At 45.6% G+C, this 19304-nt stretch overlaps 1 protein-coding gene across 9 annotated transcripts in view; it reads right to left on the bottom strand.

The window, feature by feature from the left end:
- Nucleotides 1–19304, bottom strand: part of ZFYVE16 (zinc finger FYVE-type containing 16) — a 602399-nt gene that overhangs the window by 445303 nt on the left and 137792 nt on the right. For all 9 annotated transcript variants that reach the window (XM_085632397.1, XM_085632392.1, XM_085632394.1 and 6 more), the window contains one exon: nt 16048–18254. In XM_085632397.1, coding sequence (XP_085488523.1) covers nt 16048–18254 — 2207 coding nt within the window. The remainder of the gene's footprint in view (nt 1–16047; nt 18255–19304) is intronic.

The following is a 19304-nucleotide window of genomic DNA, read 5'->3' as shown; positions in this document are numbered from 1 at the left end:
TAAATATAAGTTCGAACAGAATTAACTTATGGACACAAATATTACCTTAACTGCAGACAATGTCCTTCCCTGATCCATAATGTGGTACTGTAAACTGGCAGACAAAGGGTATGTGCTGCAGGGGGGGTTTGGCCTACTTGTCCAAAGGACAAAATAAATATGAAAACTTGTTGTCCTCGACTCCAAACAATATGTCCTGGGCGTCGGGCTATAGGAATTCTGCAGCAATTGGCTCTAACGAAGCAACCACATCATCAGCATTCAAAGCCTCTCCTAGTTCCGATTGGGCATTAAGCCAGTCCCGATTGGGCATTAAGATATGCCTTTAAAGGGGACCAGATATCTTTGGGATGGGAGCGCGCCGGCATCAACTCCCAATATGCACTCAGCTGCTCCTGGCAGCATGCTGCATCTTTAAGCCAATCGCCGCACGCAGCGTCATGCACTGGCATCAAAACATCTTCACCCGGTGCTCAAGAAGAGAAAACGAACTGCACTAAATATCCTGGTTAAGAAAAAGCAGACAAGAGTGAAAGGAAGCACCAGTGAAAAAGAAGGGCCCATAAAGGGTATATAATATACGTATATAATATAGTCCAATAAGGACCAATCTAATAGCAAACAAATAGACATAGTAGTACATATACAAGCTACACATTGGCAAACCAATACTCCACATAGAGTAAGACACATACCATAAAAGCTATGAAATCGAGACTAAGCTTCTCATCAGAGTAAAATAAAAAAGAGCAAAACAGCTATGCAGCTGCAAGGACCCTCCGGAGATCAGACATAGTCAAATCCAGAGGCAAACTACTCTCTCCGTAAAAAACAGAAGTAGCGCTTAATACTTAAACACCACAATGCACAACAACAGAGGAGGCAGAAAATAAACCTTCAGCCAACTTAAAGATCCACGACCGTGACTGTATAAAAGGGAAGAAAAAGAATAAAAAGATGCTACAAGCGACCAGCAATGAGGCATTATAACACAAACTGCACGGCTGTCAAACAAGCACCACCAAAGGTCATACTGACCCAAACAGACTAGAGAAATCTCGACTACCGCAACAAAAGTGTCTGCAAAGAGCAGCAGAACAAGCAATGGCTCACCAAAAGAATCAGTGGTGTAAAAATCAGACAGACTGAATCAACTCACGCAAAAAAGAAGGGAAGCCCATAAAACAGGGTACTCCCATCCATGCAAATTGAAGAAGGGGAGAAGGAGACAGATCAGTCTGACCCTCCGAGACTAGCCTGAAATCTGCGTAGGGCTACACCCACTTGGGCTCCAAAAAGATGAGATCCATCAAATGGCATGTTGATCAAGACAGACTGGACAGCTTCCGAATATCCAGACGCCCGGAGCTATGCGTGCCGGCGTAATGCCACAGCAGATGCCATGGCCCGCCCAATGGAGTCAGTGGAATCGATTCCACACTTGATGAGCAGTCTGACTCCCTGAAAGCCATCTGGAATCAACTGATGCAACTCACCCCTGCTAACCTCAGGGATCAAGGGCAAAAGTTGGCCCAAAGACCCCCACAAGGTATGGAGAAAACATCAGAGGATGCAGACTGTATTAGTGGAGCATAAATCTGCCCTAGTTGAGGAAAAAATAAATCCCCTTCCCGCAAGAATCCTGTCCCCTGGACTCTTTATCAAGGGGGGGAATGAGGGAGGGTCTCCATCTCAGGGGATGCCGTAATGGCCTGGACCACGAAGTTGTGGTGAGTCAGCTGCCTAACAAGGCAAGCATGGTTACCAGGGGCAGGACGGTATGTGTGGGCAATAATGCAGTCCACTGGCACAACTGACTCTGGTTTCGCCAATGCCCCCAATAAAATATCAGTAAGGACCTCACAAAAAGGGAGTATCGGCTCAACCCCCGACTGGTCGGGATGACGGACCTCAAGAAGTGGGTCAGTAGCCTTTACCACAGTAGGCAGAGTGAGATGTAAGACATCAGCCACTCGTCTCAAAACCTCTGCCAAAGAGGAACTGGCTTCCGAGACAAGGCCAGAAGGTGACAAAAGGGAGGAAGCAGGGGACAAATCTAGCCCGCTCTCTTCACCCAGCTCCGCAATCCAGCTATCCAACCCAGAAGGTGCCACTGGCTGCTCCACGAGGGTCATCTCCTCACAACCTTCCCTCAACAGGTCTGGTGGATCCTCCACAAAAATGACCGGTGCAGTAAACCGCTCCATAAACGACTTCGAATGGCATCAAGGAGATGCCATGCCGACGTCCGCCTGGGAAGTTATCAGAGGTCGCGGTGAAGCCGGCTCTACAGTGCACACAGATTCCAGCTCAGAGTCTATTGGCGCTGCAACACTAGGCACTGTTATGATGACCGGCGTCGCACCAGAGCTGACCAACGTCACGCCGGAGTCAACTGACACCCTAGTGGCCCAAAGGACCGTGCACCGACACCTCAGAGTCAGAGGCAGTTAAGGGGCTTACAACCCCCTATAAGGCCCGCAGGCGCTCCAGAGGGAGACGAGGGCCCAAAATTCTCTGCATCTGCTACCAGGTCGCCTCGGCTCCAGGGAAAACCCGGAGGCTCAGGAGTGATGCTGGAGCTTGAGTTTAAGCACTAATGCACTGATCGGTCTAGTGGACTGGTATCAATATGGGGTGACCCGGGTGGGTGATCTATACAGAAAAGAGGAACTCCTGACATTTGACGACTTCTCAACCACATTAGAACTACCGTGGGGCCAATTTCTTTTACACCGAACAGTAGTAGCAACTTTACGCAAACACTGGAGAGCTGCCATAGCTGATTCCACTCCCCACAATTGTTGCCAAGTTTTATGCACTGTGACTGGCCATTTGAAAGCGGTGACATGCCTGTATCAGGCATTACAGTCCAACATTACTACACCTCTGGTGGAATTACATGAGAAATGGGAAGGGGACATTGCACTCCCAATTGTGGAAGCAGAATGGGCTGAGATACTTACCAACAGCTACACAGTTTCTAGGAACGCTAGATTCAAGTTACTTTTTACATAGGGCATACCCCACTTACAGTCAAATCATATGACTTTTCCGAACCTCTGGAGCAGCATGCCCCAGATGTGGTGAGCAGGGTTCTGAATTGCTGCAAATGGTGTGGTCCTGCCCCATGTTAGTTGATTATTGGAAGGGAGCAGTTGAATGTATCAATGAGATCACCCAGAGGTCCACATGTTGAATTGCATACTGTAACAGCAATTCTGCTGTCTAACTATTGTTGGAAACAGCATTCAAATTTTGTTTGGAAAAAAATAGAATTCTTGTTTGTATAATAATTTCCAAGTTGAAAACAAGCTCGTGTACTGGTATTACAACAACTTTTTTTTAGGTAATTTACATAATTTCATGTTACAGAGCACATACTTAATGATGAAACTGTGGTAAAGGTGCGTTTTCAGACATTTCGTATGTCACCCCATATTTCAGTTTGCAGGCTTGAGGCTTTTTAAAGAGTGTTGGTTGAAAATTAAGAAAACTGTGACAGAACATGAGTCTCTGCAAACGTGATAAGAGCCAACATCAAAACACTAAAGTGCATCATACATGAGGAGGAGAGGGAATACTGGAAGGCACATTCTAAGTTTGAAGGAGCATGTGGACTGGCTGGAATTGTCTGTGCTAATTTAATTTGGGGATTTAGCCTTAGTTTGAGACTACGTTCATAGCCTGGCTTTGGTCAATTTACCAGCCTACCTGTGACGTTAAAACAGGCAGTTGACATACCTCCTATAAAAAGCAGGTCTCTCTTTTGAAACGGGTGTAATTCTGTTGTCATGTTCAGTTTGGGGGTGAAAGAAAGGGCGTTCCTAGATCAATTGGGAGTCCGTTATTACTAGTAATTATCGATATGAGTAATGTGAGATACCTTGACAGTCAAGTGCTCCAGAGTAAGTTGGTCAGCATAGATAATTGGATTCTTTCTGTGCATACATTTAGATTGCGGCGACTTGAAAGGGTGCAATTGAAAAATGTATCCATTTATTCTTTTGTAGGCCAGGCAAGGCACGAAAAGGCGTGAGGTCTTGCTCGAGGGTGCATTAAGTAATTTTGGGAAATTATGACCACAAGTGTTCCATTACCAGTATATTTCCATATATCGACATCTGATGAGATAAATTAAGTAAGAATCGCTATACAGTCAAGAGTATTAGTGAGATAGCTATGCTCATATGAGTGAAAGTCAATTAATGACTCTCCCATACCTCAGTGTTTTTGTAGTGCCAGTGTGATTGCTGGGAGGCAGCAGATATGGGTTCACAGCACAGCTTCTGGCACTGTGGAGAGCTGGAGGCAGAGGTCTGGTCTTCAACCGGATCTGTGGTCTCAAGCAGTCTGTTCAGAGAAGGTTAATCCAAGGTATTATTTTTTAGATCTTTTAAGGAAGTGACATGAAGACTGCTCAATTTTGGACTGGGTAAGCAAAACAGGATTGTGGTGTTTGGTGCCATCTTGGAAGTATATCTTAAATTGCCTAGAAACGGTATTTACCAGTAATGGTGAGACTTGTTGGTTTAGGAATTTGAGAAAAGGAGGGTCTAGGCTGACTGCTAGTTTTGTAATGTCAGTGTTTAATAAGTATGCTGTTAGTGTGTCTGAGTTTGATTAAAACGGGCATCTTGGTTAGATGTTGTCCCACATCTTAGTGCGATTAACCACAGGTTGTGAAAATGTGGTGGTATTCATTGGGCTCAGACTAAGGATGTGGTCTCGGTCTCTATATTGTAAGAGTTTCGTCACTACCGATCTGGGGTGGGGGGTGGGGCAGGGGTGGGTTGGCAGGTGCCCCGGTAGTGAATATTGTGCCGGGAAACCGTGTGCCCGTTCAAGTGCTTAGAATTGGGAGAGTCTCTCCGGTGCCACTTCATCACGCAGCCAGTTCTCCAGCAAGCTGATCATATTCCCACTGGGGTCTTCTATGCGATCGGGCAGGCCTATTATCCGAATGTTGTTTCTACTGGCCCTATTTTTGGCATCTTCAGCTCTACACTCAAGGCTCTTAACCAGCTCCCACCAATGTCAACTAGTACTCACAGAGTTCGATGCAGCCAGAACCTGGTGTGATTACTGTGGGCTTCCGCTTCTCAGGAGTTGATGGGCCCTCGATGTACTCGACCCGGTGTGTCCCAGCAGGGGGTGTGGGGGCTACCCACTGGTCTGGGTCATTTAGTGCCAGTACCCAACCAGACCCACCGCTTGAAGTGTGTCTGCAGTCGATCCACTTTGCAGATCACGGTTGGTATGCACTCCCAGGTGACTATGATTTGAAGGGCCACATCTTAATCAGCTTCCAGTGTACTCCAAGTGTGTAAGTTAAACCTCCATGGCATCATGCCCTCTTACTGCAAGTCGGTCTTGCCCCCACTATATGGAAATGGGTGTCACATCATTTAACCTCAGAAGCCAGGTCAGAATTATTGTGTGCTGGTGTTGGCCAACTAGGCCCCAGTGATGGTGGCAAGGGGATGTGCCACGGGACAGATTGCGTGCCCCAACCCTAGCCAGTCACCCCAGGCAATCGTGGCCCGTAATCGGGACCTACCAGCAGTTTCAGTCTAAGCAAACACAAAGAGATGATGGACGGAGCGCTGAAACTTTTCAGACCAGTCACAGATCTGGGTTGAATCCATTATCGTTCTTTAGCTCACTTTGCCACCTCAATTCAGACCCATCTATATGGAAATCAGGCTTTGACCCTGTGCCTCATGGGAGCAGTCCAGCCCGAACTGCCAAGCCAGGTCTTCGCTGAACCGGAAACAAGCACCCTGGAACCGGTTTCGGGGTAACACCCCTCATCAGTCAGGCTTGCTTGAATCCAGTGGCAAAGTAAGCAAGGGACCCACGTCTGGGCATACCATGCCAACTTAGGGCGAACAAAGCAAACACAAAGAGATGGACGGAGCGCTGAAACTTTTCAGACACTCACCCCCAGTCACAGATCTGGGTTGAATCCATCACCGAGTGGGACGGGTATGCCCAGACGTGGGTCCAGTGCACTCCATACCACTGGAGTCAAGCTATCCTGGCTGATGAGGGTTTAAACCCCAAAACCAGTCCTAGGATGCTTGTTTCCAGTCCAGGGAGGACCTGGCCCTGCAATTTGGGCTGAACTGTTCCGATTGGGCGCAGGGTCAAGACTGATTTGCATATGGCTGGGTTCACACTGAAATGCCATGGGGAGCAAAACAATTTGCGCACACACTTGACATACACCTGGAATGTCAGGGCAAGGCTCGGGCCATACACATAACAGCAGGACTTTCTACAAGTAGACCAGTAGGCCTCACTCCCACTGAAACAGATAATAAGGTCTGGTCACACTAATGATCTTTTTAGAGCATGTTATCCTTCCATCACAGCTTTATGTGCTATACCCAAGACTGACACGGTGTTCTCAGCCAATAAGGAGTGCGCGCTTTGGTCACCCTCCTGGTCAGAGGACAAATACAGGACCTCAAATAGTGAAGGACAGGCCTAGGACTCTGTGCAGACACTAAGAGCAGCATGATGCTAGGGCCAACATGAAAGTTAAGATACCAGATATGCATGCAGTTGGGCTCTCGGAGCAGGTACACATACCTGTATGAAGGAAACATACCTGTATACCATGCAGGGGACATTCCCAGTCAAACAAGGGGAGGCCAGGATTAATGAGAGAGGGCTCTCTCCAGGAATTCTACTCTTCCACTCACACTAAGCATAGCAGGGTGGCCATAATTCAAAAGAAAGGACCTCTCTTTCTAAGTGACAATAGTAAATCAGACAAGCATGAGAGATTCTTGACTGGAAAGCAGGTGATCATAGCAATGATTTATTCACCGAATACTGCCCAGCATACTTTCTGGCAAGTTATGGAGAAGTAGCAGTGGGAGATATTTCCATTGCTGTAGATGTTAATGTAGTAAAGGGTTGACAAAAGGACAGGTCCAGTGGAAGGGCTAACTATAACACAGCAGCCTTTTGCAAAAAAATAAAGGGAAGTCTGTTGGGGGATTGTTTGAGAGACAAGTGGCTGGAGCTCCAAATGGAAGATAAAAGCTTTCCTTATTTTCCACATGCCCACATATCACAATATGACAAATGGCTGCATTTTAATAAGCAATGCCTGCCCCCACAGTTGAATAAGCTGAGAGTGGGACAATGTATTTTTCCTGCTATTCCGTGGCGAATTATTGCATGAAGCTTCAGGTTCAGAACGGCAGGCACTCGACCTTGACAAATGTGTGACTACAGGAGGGTGCCTAACACCAGATGCGCATGAACATTGAACCACCCGAATATTGAGAGTTATTGAAGTAAAGGATCCTTACTCAAGGTGTGAGCCACAGGCCTAATTTTTTTGCATGGCCGGACTGCTTAGACAGGCAGTGACACTTATGGCCCTGACCACCATACCAGGGTGTGGATAGGCGCTTATGACGAAGCATATCACTTTTAGGTGGGTGAGGAGTCTACCAAAATCTTTGGATCTTCCCATGACTATCTCCTCTGCCAAGTTAATCTTAGCTGCCCTTTTATGTTTGTTTTTCCTACTATTGCTTTAAATGCTGCTAAATTTGAATATTGATATGGATCTATCTAGAGCTCCATGGTGGAGACTACACCTGATTATGTTATGTATGTTGCAGCACCTTGAAAGCATTTGTAAGTGGAAACGTATTGCTCTCATAACACACCTTCCCAGGCTCAAAGATCTGGAAACTTGAAAACTGGAAGGGGAGGTGAGGAAACTAGAGGCAAAGGATGTGGCAAAACCTTCACCAATGCTCCTTTGTAAACTGACATCTGCTAGAGGTCAACTGAAGAACGTCTACTCAAATAGAACAGAGCTCACAATACGCCATCTGATGAGGTATTTCAGTGTGCCCACAAACAAGGTGGGTTTCTCTATAGTGCCCCCTACAAAGGGGTAACAGGGAGAAAACTTGCATTAAGGAGACCATGATGTCTCAGGGGGAAATTCAAATGTTGCAGGGGACAAACTACTGGAATATCAGAGGTATTATGCCTCCCTATACACAGTGGAGATACATTTGCCTGCTTGGCATGCAAAATATGTTCTACCCAGTATCATATTCCATCAAAAGTAACAGAAGAGGTGGTCCAGACAGCAATTAAGACTCTGAAAAATAGGAAAGCTTTAGGAACCATTGGGTTTGCAGGACATTTTTACCAGGTGCTTGTTTCTTGGCCTTAACTCATGCTGCAGTAATATCCCAGGACTTGCAGGTCTCACACTTTGGCAAAGTGAGGGGGATCCTTCATTGTCGCCGCAAACCGTTTCAGTTCGCCCCACCTCAGCACTTTCGTGCAGCATCTTCTGCGTGCAGAGCACCTCATTTGCCACTCCTGAGCAGTCTGTCAGGTCCCTTTCAAAACAGAGTCAAGGCAGCCTCTCCAGGCAGGCTGGTCGAACTCTTCACACATCTGGCCCTAAACACAGCAAGGCCAGTTGGCTGTAAACTCCTCAACTCTACAGCACAGAAAGTTTCTCGTGACCACTGGTGTGGACACACATGGATTCATGAAAAGACAAGTTGACAGTGTCTGGAACCTTTAGTCCCATTTTTATACTAAAGTTGCAGAAAGCATTTCGGAGTTCCACAACTCAGATCCAAGACTGGTCTTGGGCAACCTTGGGCTTTATTTTTCAGTGTCAGCAGGAAGGTGGGGTGGAGCAGGGATTCTCCTGTCAATGGGAGGCCCAAAAAAAGGTACAAAAGAGGTAGAGGTTGACCTACATAACTACCTGTTAACCTGTGGGGGCAGCCATTTCAGTGAACAGCGGGGCACTGAAGATTACCCGATTTCAAAGGGTTTAGTCTCATTTCTTTGACACCCTGAGGCCACTTTAACCTTTGTTTTTTTCAGTAAATTTCTATGCTTTTAAAATGTAAAGTAAGTTGCCCATTGCTGTGCATGGTGTTGGGTTGGGTGCAGCGTATGGCCTGTGAGATTGGGCAGAGGGCCTGGCCTGTAGCTAGGCCCTGCACCCAGCCCCCTACGGGCGTGCACACCTAACTAGGTCATGTAACAATATAAAAGGGTGTAATTTTAGATAAGGCAACCCTACTACCTTTGTCAAAGAGTCATACACCAAAATATGTTTTAAAAAGGAGCTAGCCTACTGGCTTTATTGAGGGGTAAGCACATCACATTTGACAAAGCAACTTATTTAATAGTGATTGTCATAAAATATTTTCAACAAAGCATAAAAAAAAAAGTAACACGTCTGAGTCTTTTTTTTTTCTTCAACATGTTTCAGGCTACAAAGTGCAGCCATAACACCAACCACACTCCAGCTCAAGAACATTCAGCTCCAGCTTGGAGTCCTTTAAATAAAAATTGGTAAGATATCCTGGGGTCATGGATTCAGTGACCCAGGAGACTTGCTGTGATTTAAAAAAAAAATGTTTCTCATGTACTGCTGCGCTCCCTGCATCCCTCCACAACATTAAAAAATATGCTCAGTGGTGGTCCTACCTCTTCTTGTGGAACGTTCAGCATGATTAAATTTCTACCAAGCCATAATAGGGCATTATGGGACACTCCTTGCACAGAGCAGTGAATAATGAAAGAGAACCTCCTGCATTTCACTGTTATTTTTTTAGTATTATAATATTGTTTTGGGGTATCCTGGTCCCACCTGGGACACTCACATTTTAACCTTGGGGCCTCAGGCAAATCCCCAAGACCCATATGGACACCAACAGCTCCCTAGCCAGCACCCATTGTGGGTGCTGGCAGGAGGAAGCCAGACATTTAACTTTTACCGTGGGTGCCCAGGTGCCCACCCAGAGTACCCACTTTTTTTTTTTTTTTTTATTTGGGTCCTCACACGGACCCTGCAGGCTCCCCAGTCAGCACCCATCCTGGGTGCAGTGGGAGCCGGCTTTATTCCTTTGCTCCCACCAGGGTGGGAATCATTTATTTCTCTACTCCTGCCCAGAGGAGCAAATTTGTGTTAGCTGACTAGAAGAGTGCGGGCACAGAATTAAATTTGTATTCTCTGATCGCTCTCTTCCAGGCACGGAACACCAATGTCCCAGGGGATGAGGTTCCAGAGACACTGCTCTCTTCGGGGCCCAGTGTACAGTTTGGAGAGGATTGGGGAGCATGCCCCAACTGTGCAAAAATGTACAATTCACCGATCCAACCCCTTCCCCTCCCACCTCAGGGGACTTATGTTTTTTTTAAAGGACAGGAGCCCATCCTTATTTTGTTTAACCATTACTACGAAAAATAACTCTTAAACCCCCCTCGATCCCTCTGGAAACCTCACCCACCAGGCTGGGTATCTCTACTCTGCCCCTCATATGTTTTTGATATTCTTTTTCTAGGTCAGGGGACTGGGCTCCCCAAACTCCTAAAATGTCTGCCCCACATATTTGTTGATGTTGTGGCAGCCAACCAGATCATGCGATCTTATCTTTAGATCTGTAGGCTCCGAAAAGATAGATACATAAATTCTGACCCTTAATTTAAGATTTACGTACAAAAAGCATACTTTCTGGACCAATATCTAGCTTGATGCCAAATTTGGTGTAATTCTGTTCAGCGGTTTTAACTGTGTTTAATCTTTCTATGGAAAATTACATGGGATAAATCCGCTTTGGGCCCCCTTTTTCTTGCCCCCCACTGGACAGATCTGCCCAAAACGTTCCAGGAAGGAGCCGAGGTGGATGAGACTTGTTTTTGGAAAGTTTTGTGAAAATTTGTCAAAAGTTATGAAGATGTGTGAAAAGTTATAGGCACAATAAAAAATACATTTCCTATGGTAGATAATGATTCTTATAACAGACTAATACATCCGGGATTACAAATTAATTGAAAGGTGAATAGTAAAATGCATTTGGAGGAGAATTTGAACTAGGGAGGAGAGTACTGTCTGGCGGGCAGACTATTTGGTCCTCAAAAAGCCAGCAAAGCTCTATAAACATGAGATAAGAGAGGAAGGAGACACAGCTTGGTGTAAACCCAATGAACCTGGTTTGCCATGGACACCACTTATGCCCCACTAGTTGCCGAAGAGGCTGTGGGCATAAAAGACACAGAAAATACAGACATGGCATGAAATAAAATAAGAAGAGGAGGTGACGTTTTCTTTAAACCTTCAGATACCGCTCACATAGAGCCATATGGCTTCAGAGGACCCTCTAAAAGGCTCCTGTATAACTGGAGAAACTAATCAAGGCACTATCTACTGACCAGAGTGCACACTCGGTTAAGGTGAACATCAGTTTTTCTGTAATGCTTATACAGGTAGCAGCAGTAGCGGCTCATACAGGCACGTTAGAGTGCCAAAAAGACAATGTGGATGAGGTCTTAGAAAGAGTGAGGAGTGTCAAAACGTTGCTATAGATCTTGTGAGAATGGATGCAAAATTGGCTAAACTAGATAATGCAAGACCTGGAGCTTATCTGTGAAAACCTAGGATCCCTCCTACGGTCCTGGCTGGGGGTTGAATAGAGCTTTCTAGCATCTGTGTGTGGTTCAAAAGACTTGAGGGAAATATAGTGCCTGCAATAATTATACTGGGTCCCCGCAAGTTGTTCAAAATTGAGTGACTTGGTAGGAAGCACAGTGATTAACTTTCTGACATCAACAGATCTGAGAACTGCGATATAGGGCAGGCAATGCCATCATAATGAAGGAGACACTGATGAGAAATTGTGCCGGTTAGTGATGAAAGAGAAATGAAAAAAAATGAACTCCCGGATACCTGTGGAGTTTAAAGGTGGACCATGATGGCAAAAAGTAACGCTTCATGCTAGTCGATGTGGCAAAACACTTTCTTCTACGATCAAACCCCAGGCAGTGGTAGCAGTCATTCTAGAGTGAATCATGAGGTGATTTTTGGTGGGGGTAGCGAACCGTTATCTCTGAACCTAGAACCTCTAGAGCTTGAAATGTTAAAGGAGGAAGTGAATGGCAAAGAGGAACACGATCCTTGCAGGTGTTAGAAACAGTGCGTTTGCATTTTTGTCCTTTCTCCATCTCTCCTGCCTTTTCGAGTCTTTGTTGGTAACACAGAGTATAAACCAACTAACATTTATTTATGATTAATTTTGATCAAACTGGAGATGGTGCAAGTCTAAGCGTTTTAAAAAGAAGAATTCATGAGCTGTTTCGGCTTGACAGCTGTTTTTTTTAATAATGTACCCTCTTGTGAAAAGAGGATGTTATTTACCCAGTAAGCATCTGTTTGTGGCATTTAGTGCTGCAGATTCACATGCTGTGCATACTCCTGCCACCTAGTGTTGGGCCCAGATGTGTGCAAGTTGTTTTTCTTCAAACAAATCTTTTGGAGGCCTGAGTGACTCTTCCTCTTGCTGGTAATAGGCATGAGCATCATCAACTCCATTGTGGCCTGGTTGGAAAATCAGGATTAGTGCCTGGAAGGAATTTATCCTGACAGCATTTGGATAAGCCAGGCTAACTTCTGAGTTGAGATTGCCCCAGATAGGGCTATCTCTGGAGGGGTTGGAGGAGGGATTCTTTAGTGTTGATAGTAAACCCTAACCTGGTTGGTGAAGATGCTTTATTGTGAGCGGAGTTTGTTCGTGACAGTTTTGACGGGTGGCCCTCTTGACGAGCCAATAGTCCAGATAGGAGAACATATGAATGCCCGGTTTGTGCAGATGAGCAGCCACTACCGCAAGGCACTTGGTGAACACCCTTGGTTCAGCGGTGACCCCAAGGGGGAGCCCCTTGAACTGCCAATGCATTCCGCTGATTTCAAACCCGATATGCCAGAGATGTGCCGGTGGATTGGTATGTGAAAATAAGCACCCTTCAGTTCGAGAGCAGCCATGACATCGCCTTGTTGGAGCAATCTTTTTGAGAATGAAAATGCACAAAGAGCATACTTTTGTGCCCTGCTGATGGTAGGGGACGGGTTCTATGGCCCCGTTGAGAAGAAGCGCTTGGACCTCTTACCAGAGTACCCTTTGATGTTCTGGGGACGGTTTGGGTTTGCAAGGTAGAATGGTGGCAGGAGAGGAAGTGAGCTGCAGACAATCATGTTGGATAATATCCAACACCCAGTGGTCAGAGGTGATGCCAAGTCATGTGGTAAAGTACCTTTGAATGTACTCCCCAACAGGTGTTGTATAATCAGGGGCAAGTAATTCAGAGCTTAGTGGTGGTGGCAGCTCCTTTGAAGGATCCACCTTTACCCCTGCTTTTTGAGTTGTTGCCTCTATAGGACCCTCAAAAAGCCTCTGGGAGAGGACTGTTGGGTGTGTGGCTGTTGGTACGAGGTGGAGGCCTCAGGGGAGGCAATCTTTGAGACTACACAGTAGAGCGTCTGGCGAAAGGAACCGAGAGGTGTAGGTGTTTGAAGGACGTCCATTGCTTTAGCCGTCTCCGTATCTTTCTTTGTTTCTCCAACATCTGTCCAACCTGCAGTCCAAACAGATGTTGGCTATTGAAAGACAGGTTGAGCACGTTTTGCTGGACTTCTGGCTTGAAGCTGGAGATGTACAGAGCCAGGAATGCCTACGCAGAAGGACACAGGAGTTGACCCCACACTTGGAGCAGTGTCCGCGGCATTTAGTGCACAGCACAGGGTGTTGTCGGAGATCAACTGTCCTTCTGAGTCGATCTTATAGCCACTTTTTCTGTGCTCCCCTGGGAGATGTTGGAGGAACTCCACCATTTCATCCCAATGGGCATGGTCATACCTAGAGAGTTGCCAAATGGAATTGGCAATTTGCCAGTGGTTGGCTGATTGCGCAGCTACCCTCTTACCTGCAGCATCTATTTGTTTACTCTATTTATCTGGTGGAGGGGCATCACTAGTAGTCTGAGAGCTAGCCCTCTTACGGGTGGTAGCAACTACTACAGAGTTGGGTGGAAGCTGGCCACGAATGTACAGAGGATCAGTAGGGGAAGTTTTGTATTTTTTGTCCATCCTAGGTGCAATGAGTCTGGCGCAGACAGGGTTGTTAAAGATACCCAGGATGTGACCGTGCATGTCTTTAATCATGGGGTGCGGAGCAATAGGAGGAGGACAGGGTCTTGAATAGGAAGTCCTCCTCTGAAGGCTCAGTGTGGAGATCCGCCTTGTGGAAAGATGCAGCCCAACCAATATGTTCATGGTAGGACATGGAGTCGTCAGGAGGGGAGGAACAGGCAGGGTACAGGTTTGGATGTGTGTACCCTGGTGGGTCAGCATCATAGAAGTCCCAGGGATCCTACTCCAAAGGAGTGTTGAAGGTATCCCCTGCCTCTTGTCTCCCCAAATCTGAATGAGGTGACTCCTGAGGTGTATAGGTAACAGGTTATCCTGGAGAAGTGGGTGGATGCTGTGCAGCAGGATGTGGTGGAAGAGTGACTGGCAAAGGGCTTGTAGCCCTGTCCACTTTCTTGCGCTGCTTGCGTGAAGGTGGCATGTCCAAGGCTTCCTCGAAGGACAACTGCCGTTTGGAAAGTTAAGCAGCATATCGCTAAGGGCAGGTGAGTATCCGGCCCATGTGGGGATGTATCATCAAGTGTTTCTGTTGGGTGTCAATCTCCTCCTGAAGTTTAAGTAGAATGGGCTTGATGGTTCCAAAGTTGTTTGCTCTGAGGCACGCATCGGCGGTGCAGAAGCTGTCAGCCTAGTTGGTTTCTTCAGCAAAGGGCTGGGCGTTTGTGGTCAGTGCCGACCATGGGCTGAAAGCAGTGGCAGCCAGGGAGTCATCTCTGGTGCCCCAGGGTGGCTGGACGACCCTTTGGAAGGGGCTGCTCAGCTTGGGATCTGTATCAGGGGTGGAGTACTGTACTCGCAGCTAGATGCACTGGTGGAAGATCCTGGATCTCCAGTATCGAAGCCGGAGCCTCATCTGTGGCCGAGGGCTGTGGATGGTGTACTCCCTCAATGTCCTCGGACTGAAAAGGTCTGGGGTGTGGTCACCTCTCCTACGTGACATCTCAAGACGTTGGGCCTGGCGGTCGCAGAGGGCTTTCTTAGAACAGAAGGAGCGGCAGGTGTTGCAAGCAAATTACAGACATGATGGCGAATGGTCCGGGGATATTTCGTGAGGAAACAAGGACAGTAGCGAAATGGCATCCATTCTATCACCGTGAGGATATGGTGGGGAGACGCCGTCAGAATATGGAAAGAGGCTCTGAAGGGCTAAGGCACATATGGTGCCTAGAGTGACAAAAAAACTGTCCGGTCGAAGCAGGAATAGTCTACCCAAAACAAAAGGAAATGAGAAACGCAATCGAAACAATACCGACAGAGGTAAGAAACCAGTGTATACAGAACAGAGCACCACAACGGTGTCAAACCGAAGCATGGAAGAACACATCCGAACCAAACAGTGGAAAGAAAACAATCTAACAATGGAATTAATGCCTATGTGTATTACCAGCAAGAGAAGTCACAGTACCTCATGACTCAAAAGCCGTCTTTGAAGAAAATCAACCTGCACACATATGGGCCCAGCACTAGATGGCAGGAGTATGCACAGCATGTGTATCTACAGCCATACATGCCTCGAACATTTCATTACCCAAAAAAAGTGCATTTTGCACATCCTACTTTAAAGATGGTTTACCTACCTACAGGATAAAATAAGCATGATAAAATAAGCATGAACTCCAGAAAAGGCTCTGCGTCTGTCATTTTATTACAGTCCAGACATGCATCCTATTGCAGAGGACGAGATGTTGATAACAAGGTTAGATCAGGTAAAACACAGGTATTTAGACTTGAACCTGGCAATTTCCTATGCTGCAGCTATCCTCCAGGTCTACCAATAATATATGGAACATTTTTTTAAAAATCATTAAAGGAAAAACAAATATTTTAAAAAATCCCTTCAGCCAAACAACAAGTCTATATGTGTGGCTCAATAGCTGTGATTATATTTACTGAACATAGTGCTGCTCCCTTTGCACTGCATCTGCCAGTCTGGCGGGCAATCATAAACAACCAATCAACTGGGAAAAGCACAAAATAACTATGCACCTTAGGTAACCAGGATTATGATCCCATTCAACCTTCATTAACACATATCAGATTCTGCTTTTACTTACTTTCCCACATGCTCGACAATGATGTCGTCTCTTTGTGAAAGTGAATTTGACTTGGCAATTCATGCAGTTTGGTGCTTCTGAATCAGGAACCCACGAAGGTTGTTTTTGTCCTAGGGAATTCAGGTCTCCACCCATAGGACAGTGTTCATTGTTGACTGTGCTAACAGTCTCCTTTGCTTCTAAGCTAGTTTCGAACCCAGAAGAATTGAAGTTAGCGCTGATATCAGAACTAGTGTCAATGTCAACGGGTACATTCAAAGATTCTCCATTGTTCACTAGCTGCTTTTCAGCCCCAGCTGTCACACTACAAGGTGGGATTGGCATACTGAGCATCCCATCAGATGCCAATTGTGGAGAAAGGTCAAGCAACTGTTTCGGTCTGGCACCTCCATGGCTCCTCCATTTGTTCTCATCAGAGATGACTACATCAGTGGTCTGGTTTAAGGTTTCATGATAAATATCTTTGTCTTTGCCAGGTGGCTCCGACAAGCTTGGTGCTTCCATTTCAGCATCACAGAATCCTACAGCTCGATCAGGATATTCAACAGTACCATCTGCTGTCACTTTAGGCACTTGTTCAGAATTTCGTTCCACACCTACGGAGTCCTCAATGTATAAAAACTCTGAGAGATCTGCATCAAGTACTGGAAAACCATCTTGGAATGAATTAGTGTTATAAACTGAACTACTTTGCTCTTTTAGAAATGCATCTAGCTCTGCATCGCTGATCAATGTATCACACATCAGAATATCATCCTGGCCAGACATTAGCTTGTCACTTGGGTCAGATGTTGAGCTCCGGCTCTCACCATCAGTTATAGGTGATGAAACCGCTTTACAATGGTCTACATTTAACTGATGGAGGACATCCCTGGGTGGAGCCTTTTCAGCTTCTGGAATACTTGAAAAAGCAGCAATGGCTTCCAGATGAGGCAAGGCAATTGTTTCAGGATCAACAGTTTCGTATAATTGAGTATCTTCTTTCTGTTTTGTAACAGTCTGGTTGACATTGTTTAAATACTCAGGTTTTTCTTCCACCTTCTCTGCTTGTTCATTGCAAAGTCCAGTTAAAGCATTGGAAAGGCAGTCAGATGAAAGACTGCTAGCTGTTCCTGCACGTACAGATGCTGCATCATGAATGACATGATCATCTTCTTCAGGAGGTACAAGAGAGTCAGTATCTTCTGAGGTCACTAAGGAACCACACAATGAGACTGCTATCGGAAGACAAGAAAGCGAGCTGTGTACTTCCCCTGGAGATGTTCTTGGAGCTGAATAGACCTCCAATAATCGTGCTTTGTTGTCCTTTATTTCAGAGACAGTTAATTGTTCTTCCACTACCTGATCATGCTCCTGTCTTATACCAGCTTCCTCTTTTTTATAAAAAACGGACACATTTTCAGATGTGAGGCACGAGCCAGGCTTCAATCCATCTGAACTCTTATGCTCACCCGACAACACAATTTCCAAGCTAACCCCTTTATTATTATTACCAGTTAGTGAATCTGTACTTTCTATGCATTCTTCTGGTATTAGGTGGACAGCAGCTTTCATAGAGTCACCGTGCAATTTCACTGTAAGGTCATTATCACTGGAGTTTGACTTGGGCAAGTTTCCCGGAGCTGAACTCAAATTTTTAACATCCTGGTCCTCTTTTAATATTGTGCCATTTTCATCCAAACATGGCCCACAAGACTTAAAATCTAGTAAGCTAATCTCTCCAACTGTCATGGGAAGCTGACTTTGTGATATAGTCCCTTCAAGCTTTGTCTCGAGATTGCTGGGCAAACAATCCAAAGTAGGTAGATAGTCACTACCAGAGGAGAAATCCTCAGTTTGTTGTTGTCCACTGTCAGGATTTACAGTTGAGTGGATTAGGTTCCCTGTGTCACTGATGAGATCACACAGAGGTTCACCTCCTCTCCCAAGGCTTGATGACTGGATTTCATCGGAAATGCCGCTATCTACCATTGATAGCAGATCTGGTCCAGTGATGTTTTTCTCATATTGCTTAGTGTTCACTTCTTCCAAACTTGCTTTACTGGTTGAAGTCGGCTCTAATGTGAATAGAGGCTCCAAAGAAGCGCCGATTGCATGTTGCAATTTAGGCGCATTGATTTCTGGTTGAAAGTATGATAGCTCAGAAGAAAAGGAATGGTGGTTTACCTCTGGTGCACTGACAACTGCTCTGTAGCTTTCCAGTTCATCTAGAAAACAAGAATAGGCACAAATGGTTATCATTTTGATTAAATGAGATAGTCTTTAAAAAAAAGCCAGAAATATTTAGCCATAATTGCATATTAGAAGATTTAAAAGGGCTGTATTGACTTTTAACACAAAGTATTACTACATTAACATGTTTCCAAAGCAATAAAAACAAACCATTCAAGCAGCAAAGAAATGTTATGTAAATACATTCATATACCGTACTCTCATCACTTGTATGGCCCTGAAGCTCTTTTAGAATCTGGGCAACAATTATGGCTCTGGGATTCTAGATACCTGGAGTCAAAGTGGCTTGTTAAAATTGTCATTTACTGTGTGAAGTAATGTTTTTAGGGTTGAGTCATACGGGATAGTAGCTTACACGTTTTGTACCATTTATAATATTGTTTAGTGCAGTGGCTAACTTGTAAAAAAATAAGTGATGGGTTTCCGGTTATCCTTCGAGTGTTTGAGACGCAAGCATCATATTCCATTTAACATGTTAACTGGAGTAAATCGTTGCTCTGCCACTCATTTGGACCCCTGGACCCAGCCAATCTTCCCCCGACACTTAGGGTGGAGACTGATGGATTTTAATATTTAGGTATATTTGTGACTCCTCATAGGGAAACATGCCTGTCCAGGAACCTGGACTGTGTGGTGTCCAACTACCAAGAGGAGGTGCCGTACGCTGCCCTTTACTTTGATAGGAAGAGCGTCTATCTTTAAAATGATAACACTCCCCAAATTGCTCCACAGCTTACAAAATATATATTACCCAGTTCCTTAGGCGGCATTTGCTAAGATAGAGGGAGACCGGTGTGCTTTGTTGTGGGATGGTGGTGGTCACTCCAGGATAGTGCTGAAGAATCTTCAGAGCAATCCCCTATAACTGAAGGATTGCTCTCCTGAACGTAAGGGCCTATTACCAGGCGCTCCATATGGTGGCTATTAATGACTGGTCTTTTACACGATAGGACCATTCTACTTACAGACTGGAACCAACACGGTCCTGCTTTCACTACCTTTACGGTAGCTACTCCGGGCGACGC

Source organism: Triturus cristatus, chromosome 2_1 (genome assembly GCF_964204655.1).
Source record: "Triturus cristatus chromosome 2_1, aTriCri1.1, whole genome shotgun sequence".
Lineage (NCBI taxonomy): Eukaryota > Metazoa > Chordata > Amphibia > Caudata > Salamandridae > Triturus > Triturus cristatus.
The sequence above is the reverse complement of the archived record's forward strand: the minus strand, read 5'-3'. Positions and strand labels throughout refer to the sequence as shown.